Source organism: Gasterosteus aculeatus, chromosome 10 (genome assembly GCF_964276395.1).
Source record: "Gasterosteus aculeatus chromosome 10, fGasAcu3.hap1.1, whole genome shotgun sequence".
Classification (NCBI taxonomy): Eukaryota; Metazoa; Chordata; class Actinopteri; order Perciformes; family Gasterosteidae; genus Gasterosteus; species Gasterosteus aculeatus.
This window is the reverse complement of record NC_135697.1, coordinates 3008803-3021529: the sequence shown is the minus strand read 5'-3', so window position 1 is coordinate 3021529 and position 12727 is coordinate 3008803. Positions and strand designations below refer to the sequence as shown.

At 46.4% G+C, this 12727-nt stretch overlaps 2 protein-coding genes across 7 annotated transcripts in view; both read right to left on the bottom strand.

Moving 5' to 3' along the window:
- LOC120826883 (uncharacterized) overlaps nucleotides 1–12727 on the bottom strand; it is a 315723-nt gene that overhangs the window by 142988 nt on the left and 160008 nt on the right. For all 3 annotated transcript variants that reach the window (XM_078080733.1, XM_078080735.1, XM_078080734.1), the window contains exon 9: nucleotides 12162–12178. In XM_078080733.1, the coding sequence (XP_077936859.1) occupies nucleotides 12162–12178 (17 nt within the window). The remainder of the gene's footprint in view (nucleotides 1–12161; nucleotides 12179–12727) is intronic.
- LOC120826879 (major histocompatibility complex class I-related protein 1) overlaps nucleotides 11004–12727 on the bottom strand; it is a 52212-nt gene continuing 50488 nt past the window's right edge. For 2 of the 4 annotated variants that reach the window (XM_078080740.1, XM_078080741.1), the window contains exons 5-7: nucleotides 12579–12698; nucleotides 12089–12231; nucleotides 11004–11768 (exon numbers count right to left, since the gene is read on the bottom strand). In XM_078080740.1, coding sequence (XP_077936866.1) covers nucleotides 12218–12231; nucleotides 12579–12698 — 134 coding nt within the window. In that variant the 3' untranslated portion in view covers nucleotides 11004–11768; nucleotides 12089–12217. Of the gene's footprint in view, nucleotides 12232–12578; nucleotides 12701–12727 lie in introns of all 4 variants that reach the window. The other 2 variants (XM_078080738.1, XM_078080739.1) reach the window with 2 other exon arrangements.

Below are 12727 nucleotides of genomic sequence, written 5' to 3'. Positions count from 1 at the left end.
CAAACTTAAACATGCTGTGACCCTGGATCCTTTAAAAGAACATTTAGTTTGGGGCCGTCTTCCTAGCCATACTCGCCTCTCAGCTGGCAGCACAGTCATAGTGGAGCAGAGTAACTCATGCACGGTGCCAAGAACAGTTATGGTGGGACGGATTGTGACGCCGATGTGGGGGGATGGATGAGTCCCTGTGAGAGTGATTAATCCTTCCAATAAGCCAGTGACATTGAAACGCAACTGCAAGATTGCTGATGTTTCCCCATGTATGGCACTTGAGGAGTTTGACACTGACTATCTGTATGTGGAAAGCAAGACGGATTACGTGAAAAGCAATGTGACTAAGACTTTTTCCCAGACAAGTACCGGCAGTGAAAAGAGCTTAACGGTTGGTTCAGAACACTTTTCACACAGGTCTGGGAGCTCTGTGCTCGACAACTTGGGACTGCAGGACATTAATGTTGACTCGAGTGACTTGTCCCCATTCTGGAAAACAAAACTTGTTGATCTGCTGGCCAAGTATGAATCCATCTTTTCACGTCATAGTTTGGACTGTGGGAGAGCCAAAGACTTTGTTCACCGGATTCGGCTGAGTGATAGCAGACCCTTCAGACTACCGTATCGTCGCCTGTCGCCTTCACACTATGATAAGCTGAGGATGGCCTTGAACGAGATGGAGGAGCGGGAGATCATAAGGAAGTCTATGAGTGAGTATGCATCACCTCTTGTTCTTGTTTGGAAGAAGAACGGAGATCTGCGGCTTTGCACAGATTTCAGATGGCTAAATGCACGCACTGTGAAGGATGCACATCCTCTGCCGCACCAGGCCGATGTTTTGGCTGCCCTTGGGGGGAATGCTTTCTTCTCGACCATGGACTTGACTTCTGCATACTACAATGTGGAGGTCCATGAGGAGGATAAGAAGTTCACTGCGTTCACATCTCCTTTTGGATTGTATGAATACAACAGGCTTCCGCAGGGGCTGTGCAACAGCCCTGCCACCTTCATGAGGATGATGATGGCCATTTTTGGTGACCAAAACTTTTTAAGCCTCTTGTGCTATCTGGATGACATCCTTGTCTTTGCTCCCAATGAACAGTTAGCTTTGCAGAGACTAGAAATGGTGTTTGAGAAGCTAGAAGCGCATAACCTAAAGCTAGCGCCAAAGAAGTGCCATTTCATGCGGCCGTCGGTAAAGTTTCTGGGACACATTGTGAGTAAAGAAGGCATCTCCACGGATCCAGAGAAGGTTAAGGCTATTGTGGATCTGTGTGAGGAGGATTTGATGGTTGAGGGGACCGACATTCCCTCACCATCCAAGATAAGATCCTTCCTTGGAATGGTTAGGTTTTACCAACAATTCTTTGAAGGATACTCAAGTATCAGCAAGCCTCTATTTGCCTTGACATCTGGCGTGACAAAGCCGAAATATAGCAAAGGTAGGAAGAGACCTGTGGCTAAGATGCTAACGTTGGCTGGTTGGAGCCCGGAATGCAGCGAAGCCTTCTCTAAGTTGAAGCAGGCGTTATTGGAAAATGCTACATTGGCTCATCCCGACTTCAGTAAGCCATTCCTGCTGTCCGTTGATGCCTCATCCAATGGCCTCGGTGCTGTGTTCTCACAACTGGCGGAGGGCGATGACGTGGCACGACCAGTGGCTTTTGCGAGCAAGTCTCTCAATTACGCCCAATCACGTTATCCTGCGCACAGGCTAGAGTTTCTAGCTCTGAAATGGGCTGTTTGTGACAAATTCAGTCATTGGTTGAAAGGCCAGCCGTTCACTGCGTGGACTGACAACAACCCACTGACCTACATTCTCACTAAACCAAAGCTTGATGCCTGTGAGCAGAGGGGGGTGGCGAAACTTGCTCCGTATGACTTTCGAATAAAGTACATTCCTGGCCCTAAAAATGTGGTTGCTGACGCCCTCAGTCGCGAGCCTTTTGTTCAGCCGAGTATGCTGCATCGACTGACTAGAGTCCCATATGGCGCACTACTGGAAGAAGCCAGTGTTGTGGATTCTGACCATGTACAGGATGTGTTTCGTCAGTCATGTGATCCAGAAGCTATGTTGCAGGCGGACCCGGAGGGCCTGGCCCCAGAGACCTCTGTCTCACGCCAAGCGGTGTGTGCGGTGCTTGAGCGTTCTTTGGACCATGACTGTTTACCATCACAAGCCTTCCTATTGCCACAACTTGTTCGATCCATTCAACCACATGAGTTGTCTGATGTCCACCCTCTACCCAGGGTCAAGCTATTGGATTTACAGCGCGCGGACCCCAATTTGAGTCGGGTGCTTCACTTTGTAGAACGTCGACGGCGTCCATCGAGGCGGAGCGTGCAGGTGAGCCGGTTGAGGCCCTGCGGCTCCTTAGACATTGGGAAAAACTCACCTTGAACATGGGTGTCCTGTATCGTGTCTCCAAGGACGTTGTTACCAAGAGGAAAACTTTCCAGTATGTGGTGCCCTCTGCGCTAAAGGAGAAGGTTCTTAAAGGCGTACATGATGAGGCAGGTCACCAAGGCCAGAGGCGGACACTCTATCTGACTAGGCAAAGATTCTACTGGCAGGGGATGGCGACTGACGTGGTGCAGTATGTGCGGTGCTGTAGTCGCTGTGTGGTTAGCAAGTCTCCCGAGCCTGAGGCGAGAGCACCACTTGAAAGCGTTTCGACCTCTAGACCCCTGGAGTTGGTTTGTGTGGACTTTTGGTCGGCTGAGGACTCCTCCAACAGGTCCCTAGATGTTCTTGTCGTTACTGACCATTTTACTAAGCTGGCCCAGGCTTACCTCTGCCCCAACCAATCTGCTAAGGCTGTAGCGCAACAACTCTGGAACAACTTTTTCTGTGTGTATGGCTTTCCTGAGCGTGTACACTCGGACCAAGGAGCCAATTTTGAAAGTAGTCTGATTGAGGAGATGCTCCTGGTTGTAATCTCTCACTATCTCTTACAACGCGACAGTACATGAGACCACAGGCTTTGCCCCATTCCAACTGATGTTTGGCAGGAATCCCAGGCTGCCTGTTGACTTGTTGTTTGGCTCTGTTCTGTTGGATGATCAGGTGGTGGATTATGATGCCTATGTGCAGTGTCTCCGCCGTGATTTGGCAGACGCTATGAGGGTTGCCCAGTGCTCCACCACCAAGCAGCAGCGGAGACAGGAAAACCTTTATAACAAGAAGCTTAAGGGTTCCCCGGTGGATGTTGGTGACAGAGTTCTGCTAGCCAACAAAGGTGAACGAGGAAAAAGAAAACTGGCTGATCGCTGGGATGGCCACCTTTACACCGTTGTGGGGAAACAGGAGAACACTCACACCTTCAGGATTAGGAATTGTGCCACAAACCAGGAGAAAGTGGTCCACAGGAATCTCATCATGCCTGTAAACTTCCTGCCCCTCCCGACCGGGTCTGAGGATGATTCTGGTGGCAGTGATCTGAACACTGGTGCTTTAGAGGATTCCATGCTGGGAGATGAGATGTGCTCTGTTTCGCTGCCTAGCTGTGCACCTGAAGACAGGACGGTGTCCTGGGTCTCTGGACTCCCAGCCACCACCGTGAATCCACTGACTGCTTCGTCAGATGCTCCTGGTAATGATGACCCTGATGAGACTGTGATTAACCTACCTGTTGAACAGGAAGGTCCGACTCTCAAGCAGTTGCCTCTGAGCCCCTAATTGACGCACAGCCTGCTGACAGCGGTTCTCTTGTCAGGTCGGATGAGCGTTGTCCTCGAATTAGCGCAGCTTGCAGTGAGGGGTCATTGGGGGTGAGGACTAGGTGTGGGAGGGCTGTTAGACCCGTTTTGAGGCTTATCCAGCAAATGCACCAGAAAGCTTTGTCATGGTTATAATGTTTGTTTTTTTTGACTACTTGTGAATGTGACATTTTCTATGTCTCTTTTTGACTGTTGGGATGAGTTTTATGTATTTTCTCTGTACGGTAGAGCCCTGTATAGGACCACCAGTAGTGTGTGTCTCTGGGTGGGATGTATTGTATTGTACTGTACTGTATGTATTCTTTGATATCTTGTATATTAACATGTATACGGGCATGTTTTCCTATGGGTGTTGAAAGGACTTGCTACCCTTTCTCATTCTAATTCTTAAGGGATAGCCATTGGCTGGACTACGAGGTATCAATGATTGAAATGGTACTGTACATTTACGTTTGCGAGAAATCTTCGTTTATTTTTATTATACTGAATATTCAATTTTTTTTTTTTTCTGTTTTCATGTTGTGAATGACTTACCTGGTATATTCGTGGTTTGGTTGAATTTTGTTTCTTTGGGGGGGTTTGGATGAGCAAGTGGAGATCAGCAGGGGGGGATGTAACAGGTATTTGACTCTACTTGCCATCGCTAAGAGTCATGACAGGGTGTCACGTGGGTGCCCTCTAGTGGGTCCCTGCGGACGTGGGTGCGACACCCTGTAGCTAAAAAGTTAGTCTGCTGCAGGGTGTGTAACTGTTATGATGCCACGAGGTTCCTTCTGAGGACTTAACTTCTGGGTGTTCGCCAGGTATGTCATGTTGTAGCTAAAAAGTTAGTCTGCTGCAGGGTGTGTAACTGTTATGATGCCACGAGGTTCCTTCTGAGGACTTAACTTCTGGGTGTTCGCCAGGTGTCTTAACGTCACACAATAAACGGCCGATACGAGCCGAATGTGGTCCGTGTCCTGGTGGTGATTTTAACAACACAACGCAAGAAAGAGTACAACCGCTACATAGGTATTAATATTATCTCAGAAAAAAATAACAAGTGTGAGTGTGTGAGTGCGTGTGATGTGAGCCTCCCTCACACATGGTCGATCAAGTCTACTCTAGAAAATACTGTACTTTGTTACTTTAGAGCTGGCTTTTTGTCCATCGAGCTGAAGACATAGCTTCTGAAATACCTCAAAGGTAAATTTCAAGTGCTTGGGATAGCTGAGGTTAAGGGCATAGATCACTCCCATCAGCAAAGCACAGGATCTGGTCTACGTCGAGGTTCTCCACATCCTTGTAAAGGAAATTAGAAGGTGTTAGGATGTATAAAATGCATAACTCAAGCTCTTCAGGGTGATGTGCATTAGGGAATGCAGGGTGACCATGTACTTCAACGCATAGCAGAGGCTGGTGTATTAAAACAGCCATATCTCCAAGTGGGAAGGCTTCAGAGACATGCAGTTCAAACTAAATTAAAAATTAAAAGCGTACTCAATTACTTACGTTATAATGTTTGAAAAGGTCCTCCTCCTTATCTCCAAGTGTCACGGTGTGGTTTCATTTGTTGTCTTATTTTGTAGTTTTCTGCTTCTTGTCTCCCTGGGAAACTTCACTACCTGCCCGGTCCTGTCATCCCCTGTAATTGTCTGATCGTTTCCACCTGTGTCCAATCACCTGCACCTCCTAGTGTATCTAAGCCGTGTGTCTCTTGTCACTGTCTATTGTCCTGGATGTTCCTCGTTTCTGCCTGCCTTTTGCCCCCTCTTCCTGTCTTCCTTTTTGCCCCGTTCCTGTGTGTGTTTTTGCCCGCTGTCCTTTTCTTATTGCCCTTTTGACTATTAAAGTCTCCTTTCGTTACTCCACGTCTGCGTTTGAGTCCTGCCTTCCTACCCGACCCTGACAGAATGACGCAACCACGAAAGGACTCCGCAGACAAAATTTGTATTTGGCCCCAGGAGCTATCAGCTCGCCTGCCTCGAGCTCCGGGACCTCCTAAATCCCAGTAGGAGCACTGGCAAGAGGAAGCACCGACCTCCCGTTCCCGCTGGGCCGCCGCAGCAATCTCCCGTTCCCGCTCCTCGACTAGCTCCTCCGACCCCGGTATCGGCCCCGAGACTCAGCCCCGACCCCGCCATTACCGGCCCCGAGACTCAGCCCCGACCCCGCCATTACTGGCCCAGAGACTCTCAGCCCCGACCCTGACTCAGCCAGTACCGGCCCCGAGACTCCAGGCCCCGACCCCAGACGCCGACGCCTCCAGTCCCCGCTCCCCGACTCGGGCAACCCTCCCTCCCATCCCATGGACCTCTCCCACCCCCCTGTTGGTGATCTGGGGGCCGTCTGGGATCTGGCCCTTGAGCTGCCGGCGATATGGATGCTTACCTGGCTGTAACGTGCCATTTTGTGGGTGAGAAAACCACACTCAGTTCAGTGCTGTTAGGACATTTTTTGGGGCATTTCCCCCAATCACACACTGCTGAAAATATAGCTTGTGTGAAAGCCCTGATGGAGGAGTGGGGAATTGCCAATAAGGTGACATGTGTGGTCACTGATGATGCTCCCAATATGGTTGCCTGTGTGAGAGAGCTGAAGCTTCGGCACCATATTTGCGTTGCACACACGCTGAATCTGATAGTGAAGAAGGCACTTGACCAGCAGCCTGTGCTCTCAGGTGGGCTTCTTTAGAAGCAGCACCACTGCTAAGGTATGCGCTTTCCCTTTATTCCAATTTCATTTAACTCTAAGAGTTTGTCTGTGTTCCTACTGCAGTGATTTAATGGCCTACTCATCTGTATCTTTAAAGGATAAGCTTACACTTCATCTGGGGATGCCAAACATGAAGCTAATGCAAGAAGTGGAGAGTCAGCCAGTAGGAGCAGCGTTAGCTGGGTTACAACATGACATCCCCTTCCTAACAGCCAAAGAGTTCAACATTGTTGGAGGGTGCCTTTCTTTGCTGTCTCCCTTCTATGATCCACTGTAGAGCTGTCGGCAGAGGAAAACGTGCCTGCCTCCAAAGTTGTCCCCCTCGGGAGGATGCTGGAGGACACCCTTCAGGAGGAAATGACAAAGCCGGCACCTGCAGCAGCGTTGGAAATGGGAGACCTACGGTGGCCCTGAAGTACAAAACACAACAGAATTAACTTCTTACGGAAAGGGTAGGGCCTTATATCAGAGGACGGACCCCTCTGATTGGACAGACGGACTGTCTGTCTTTGTTAACAACTATTTTAGACCTTTTTTAACTGTATGTGGCATTAAAATACAACCCTACACATGTGTAACATTATTATAAAACCTGAGACTAATGCTGCTGTTATTTACATCAGACCGCTCAGAGTGAGTGCACAGTAAAATATCACAATCATATACGACGAAGGATCTTTGTTAGACTGAGAACGTTATCAGTTGTTCTGACTGAAAGTCAGACTACAAGCTGCTGTTATCAGTCGTGCTTGTTGTGTTTCATGGTACTGAAATACAGCAAAGAGAAGAGATTAAACCCCATTAAAGGGAGACAAGACATGATCCTTGCTGTAATCTGATTATCTAATCAGAGCATTTCTCAGTGAAGTTTCTCACGTCTGAATTACGTGATTTTCTCCGTTTTGTGTAGTGAATTACTGTCCGATGGTTTTATTGTTTTCACTGTTTGAATTATTTGTGTTTCTTAGCTTTGTCTGCAAATTAAATGTTGTTCACAGCAAAAGAAGGAACCTAAACTTCACTGAGCAGAAGTCTCACTGCTTTGTCTTCAGTCATCATTTAATAGGAGATTGTTCCTTTGTTACAAGGAATAAAATGTAGCAAAGCTGTGAAAGACACATCGCTTTAGTGTTTTGAAAAGCTCTTAGACTGAGATACACATCAAATAAAACCTATAACATGCTAGTTTGAGTTGCCACTGAGCCACACGCCTCCCTCGCCGTAAAACACACACACAACTTATAATTTTATCACATGGAGGTGAAAAAAGGAAAATATGTTTTTCTATTTTAGGCTAGCAATTGTTTTATAAACCTAAATTTTACATATAACATTTATTCTCTAGAACAGACAGAAGCAGAGAATTACAACAAATCTTCCCAGAATGCAACCTGATTTATTCGCACACTCTCTGTCTCTGGCAGTTCATGAGGCCTTTATGGCTGCACCTCCTTCAGGAGTCGGGACCAGTCCCAGAGCGCCTCTGCTGGACACGAACAGCTCTTCCCTCTGTGCCGCTTCTGGGAATCACCTGATGAGGCCGCTGGGTTTCGTTTTGGTGTCTATTGTGTGACACACAGTTCTGCCACGATGTGCATATTATGACAACTAGATCTCTGCCTGAAGCTTCTTGCCCTCCTCGCTGTGCCACATTCCTGGAGTCGGTATCTGCCGTAACCCGTTTCTCCCCCAACTATGCGCCATTCGCACCAACTAGGAGCGCCCGCCTCTCTTGTAGGGGGCACACTTTTCTTTTAACACATATAAAAAGAACAAAAATAAGTTGTTTTAATACATGGACCTAAACTTAAATGCGTCTCCTACAATACATGTATGCATTTTGGGGGTTGGACATGCTGACAATAGGAGATCAAAGCACCCGCCTCATGATTACAGGACGATCTCTACCAACTGAGCCACAGCTCTACTGGCTGTGTTCTTCTAAGTCGCTTTTGAACGACTTCAAAATAAGTAGAAGACAACTATCACTGCCGATAATGTAGTTTTTATGTCTTTGAAATGGACACGTTTACAATTTCATAATCAGGCCACAAATCCCTGATTGAACACGTCATTTGGTGCTTGTAACGTGTGGGTATGTGAGGAATCCAGGAGAGTTTCAATATTCAGTCTTTATTTACTGTTTTAATACAACACACATCCGGCTCCAGCCTCTTCGCCTTGCTCAGTCCTCCTCGCGGTCGCCGGATCTCCCCTACTGAAGGCAGAACACACGCTGATATATTCCACCTGAGGCCAATTATGCCTCCTCCCCTCTCCGTCCCCTCTGCAGCTGAGCCAACTCACGCCCGCCACCACAGTGTTGTAATGATCTTGTTCAAGATTTCTGATGTTGATGCTCAAAGACACACATTAAAAAATGTATGTATGCTCGAACTGCACACTAAGTTTGAATTTGAAATCCTGCAACTCTGTATTGATTAGTTATCTCAACCAGACGGATACACAGACCTTGGAAGCCTTGACACATGTCTTGTGTGTACAAGTCATGACTTGGGAGACTAAGATGCAGACCTTCCACCTTCAAGCATAACGTGTGTGTGTTATCTCAAGTATATAAATCAGAGGGCTGAGACGCAGACCTCCGAGCAGCAACTCAACACACGACTTGTTTCAACCCTTGAACGTGCTATCTTTAATCAACTCTCCTCTTATCTCCACTGTAACAACCTCCTTGACCCCCACCAGTCAGGTTTCAAGGCAGGCCACTCCACTGAGACTGCTCTCCTTGCTGTCTCTGAGCAACTCCACACTGCTAGAGCCGCCTCTCTCTCCTCTGTCCTCATCCTTCTGGACCTCTCTGCTGCATTTGACACGGTCAACCACCAGATCCTTATTTCCTCCCTTCAGGAACTTGGTGTCACAGGCTCTGCTCTCTCCCTTCTCTCGTCCTACCTCGATGGCCGCACCTACCGGGTAACCTGGCGAGGATCTGTGTCGGAACCGTGTCCTCTTACTACTGGAGTTCCTCAGGGTTCCGTGCTGGGTCCCCTCCTGTTTTCGCTTTACACCAACTCTCTTGGCGCTGTCATTCGCTCGCATGGCTTCTCTTACCACAGCTATGCCGATGACACCCTACTAATTCTCTCCTTCCCTCACTCGGACACCCAGGTGGCGGCTCGGATCTCTGCCTGTCTAACTGACATCTCTCAGTGGATGTCCGCCCACCATCTGAAAATCAACCCCGACAAGACTGAACTACTTCTCTTTCCCGGAAAAGATTTGCTTACCCAGGACCTGACAGTCAACTTTGGGAACTCCGTACTAACGCCCACTTCGACTGCTAAGAACCTCAGCGTCACACTCGACACCCAACTCTCCCTGACTCCCAACATCACCGCGACAACGCGATCCTGTAGATACACGCTCTACAACATCAGGAGAATACGTCCCCTTCTCACTCAGAAGGCAGCGCAGGTACTGATTCAGGCTCTTGTCATCTCCCGCCTGGACTACTGCAACTCCCTCCTGGCAGGTCTCCCTGCCACCGCCATTCGACCTCTGCAGCTCATTCAGAATGCAGCAGCTCGACTGGTCTTCAACCTTCCGAAATTCTCCCACACTACTCCACTCCTCCGCTCTCTTCACTGGCTACCGGTGGCCGCCCGCATCCAGTTCAAAACACTGGTGCTCACGTACCATGCTGTGAATGGATCGGGTCCAGCTTACATCCAGGACATGGTCAAACCCTACATCCCAACCCGTACTCTCCGCTCTGCATCTGCAAAACTACTCGTCCCTCACTCACTGAGAGCAAAACACTCGACTAGGTCTCGACTCTTCGCTGTCCTTGCGCCGAAATGGTGGAACGAGCTCTCTGAACACATCAGGACCGCAGAGAGCCTTCACATCTTCCGCCGCAAACTAAAGACACACCTCTTCAGACTCTACCTCGACTAACAAATTGTAGCACTTAAATTGTACTTGTAACGTCACTCATCTATAGCAAATTGTAAATCGGCTTATTTGAGGAAATTGCACTTTCTTGTTTCTTGTTCTCCTGAGTTTGTACCCTATGGTTGAATGCACTTATTGTACGTCGCTTTGGATAAAAGCGTCAGCTAAATGACATGTAAAGTAATGTAACTCTGCTCCTACTTGCTAATGTTCTTTAATAAATGTCCTGTTCAATGATTTCACACACGTGTTGATTAGGACGGTCTTAATCAATGCGTCTCATGTTTTATTGTTTAATAGAAAGTAAAACCCTCTTCAGATATCTGTGAAGAATCACTGCTTTGCCCCTAAAATGTTCACTCTTCTTGCTCTTTTGTTGGACGTCTGCAGGTCACAGACTCGTCCATTTATCCTCAGAGACAACAGAGAACACTGAATATTCAGATCATTGTAGATACTACGACCACAACATGTGCTGATAAGACGCAGGATTTACAAATGTTATTTTGTTACGATAAAATGATCTCAGGCGATGTGAGTCTTCCATTTGCAGCAACTCCCAGCATGCTTTAAACCAGTGAAGTGAAGAACACGACGTTTAGAGTCCAAAGGGAAACAACATGCATGTGATTGTGGCTGCAGTCACAGAGGGGAAGCACATGGAATCACAACAACACACAAACATCTGGAGCATTTATTGAACAGCAGGACAAAGGTACAAAAAGGGGAAATGGAGCAACTTCATCTACAAAACAAGAAGTGATTCAGAGCATCACTGTTCAACTCCCACGAAACCAAGAAGGAAAACATCCCTTGATCCAAAACAGCAGCAAGAAATAGTCAATAACATTTAAATCAGTGTGCTCGGATGATTCAAACCCAAATTTAAATAATATGATACTTTAAGAGTGATCAAAAGATGTTATGAACCAATAAACATACTGATTTATTCAGAAAACCCTCAAATTATTATTTTCTTCAACCTGTTAAATTCAATCTACTGCAAAGAAAAATACAAGCAAACTATTTACACAATCAGAAAATATATGTTGTTTTAATGTCAATATTTGGTGTGTGTGTGTGTGTGTGTGTATTTACACGTTTGTTACCAACAATGATTCAACCCAAACAGCAGAAGTATCAAAGAGTAAATATGGTGGATTTGTTTGAGATGAACACACTAGTCTGTGAGCACTTTGATGCTTTCATTGATTTGAACGTCTCCTAAAATAATCATCCTCGTTCTACTTCATTTGAACCTTTTTATTAAAACCAAACTATCCAAATAATTAAAAGTGACTATTGATGTTTCCTCACAGTTTCCAGATGTTCACCAACACTGATTCAGACGTTTAAATGAAAGATGAATGAGCCATAAATTGACAGTTTATGGAGAAGAATGTGGAGCATCGCTTGTTGATCCAGAGCAATATTCACCCATAAACCTAAAGAGAGAAACAAATACATAAAAGAGAAAACTAAATCATTTACCACAAACTACTTTGACTCCATTTTGATAAACATGTGTTAGTGAGTTCCTAGAAGTTAATGTAAGAGCTTTGAATATCAGACTTTATCTGAGGAGCTGATGTGAAGCTTTCTGTGTCTTTCTCTTAATAATCTCACGTCTCACGGAACCAAACTGCACCTTTGTTGTAGAAAAAGTCAAAGACTTCTTTACATGAGAAGCTCCTTGTGCTCATACTGAGGGCAGCTTTGTGGAACAGCAGCTGTGAATAGTTCATGTCCACGTGGAGCTACTCACTGTGTGCAGGACGCCGACTTCATGGTTTAGGATTCAGTTCCTCAGAGAGCTCAGAGCCGTCAGTAGAAGAAGAAGAAGAAGAGGGTTTGGCTGAAATAAAAAGTAGAAGTAGAAGCAGAAGAGGGTTTGCTAAATTATATTTGCTGAAATAAAAAGCAAAGAGAATTTCAGTGTTTAGTGTTCTAACAGCTTCCTCCCAGCAGATACAATCTCAGTTTTTAAACCTATTTCTTCCTTTAAAAGTTAAAATGACTTTCAACAACAGCCTGTAGAAACAACTAACTACGTTTAAGTGTCTCAAGTGCAAAACAATCACAGAATTGTCTAAAAGCAAAATGGCACTAAACAATAAATGCAGAATAAAAGCAAATATGATTTTATAAGTGTGACTGGTGAAAGTTGCTTCAGTGTCTCATTCTGGATAAAAGCATCAACTCAAAGCCTAAAATCAAATGCTCCTCAACACTGTGTCTCTGATCGTCTCTCTCACCGTTCCTCTTTCTGTGAACCTTGAATCCAACCACAGCAGCGATGATGACGACAAGAACAACCACAGCGATGATGATGATGATGATGAAGGTGGAGGTGGAGGTGGAGCCAGCAGGCTTCTCTGTGGAGCACAAAACAATCAAAGAGTCT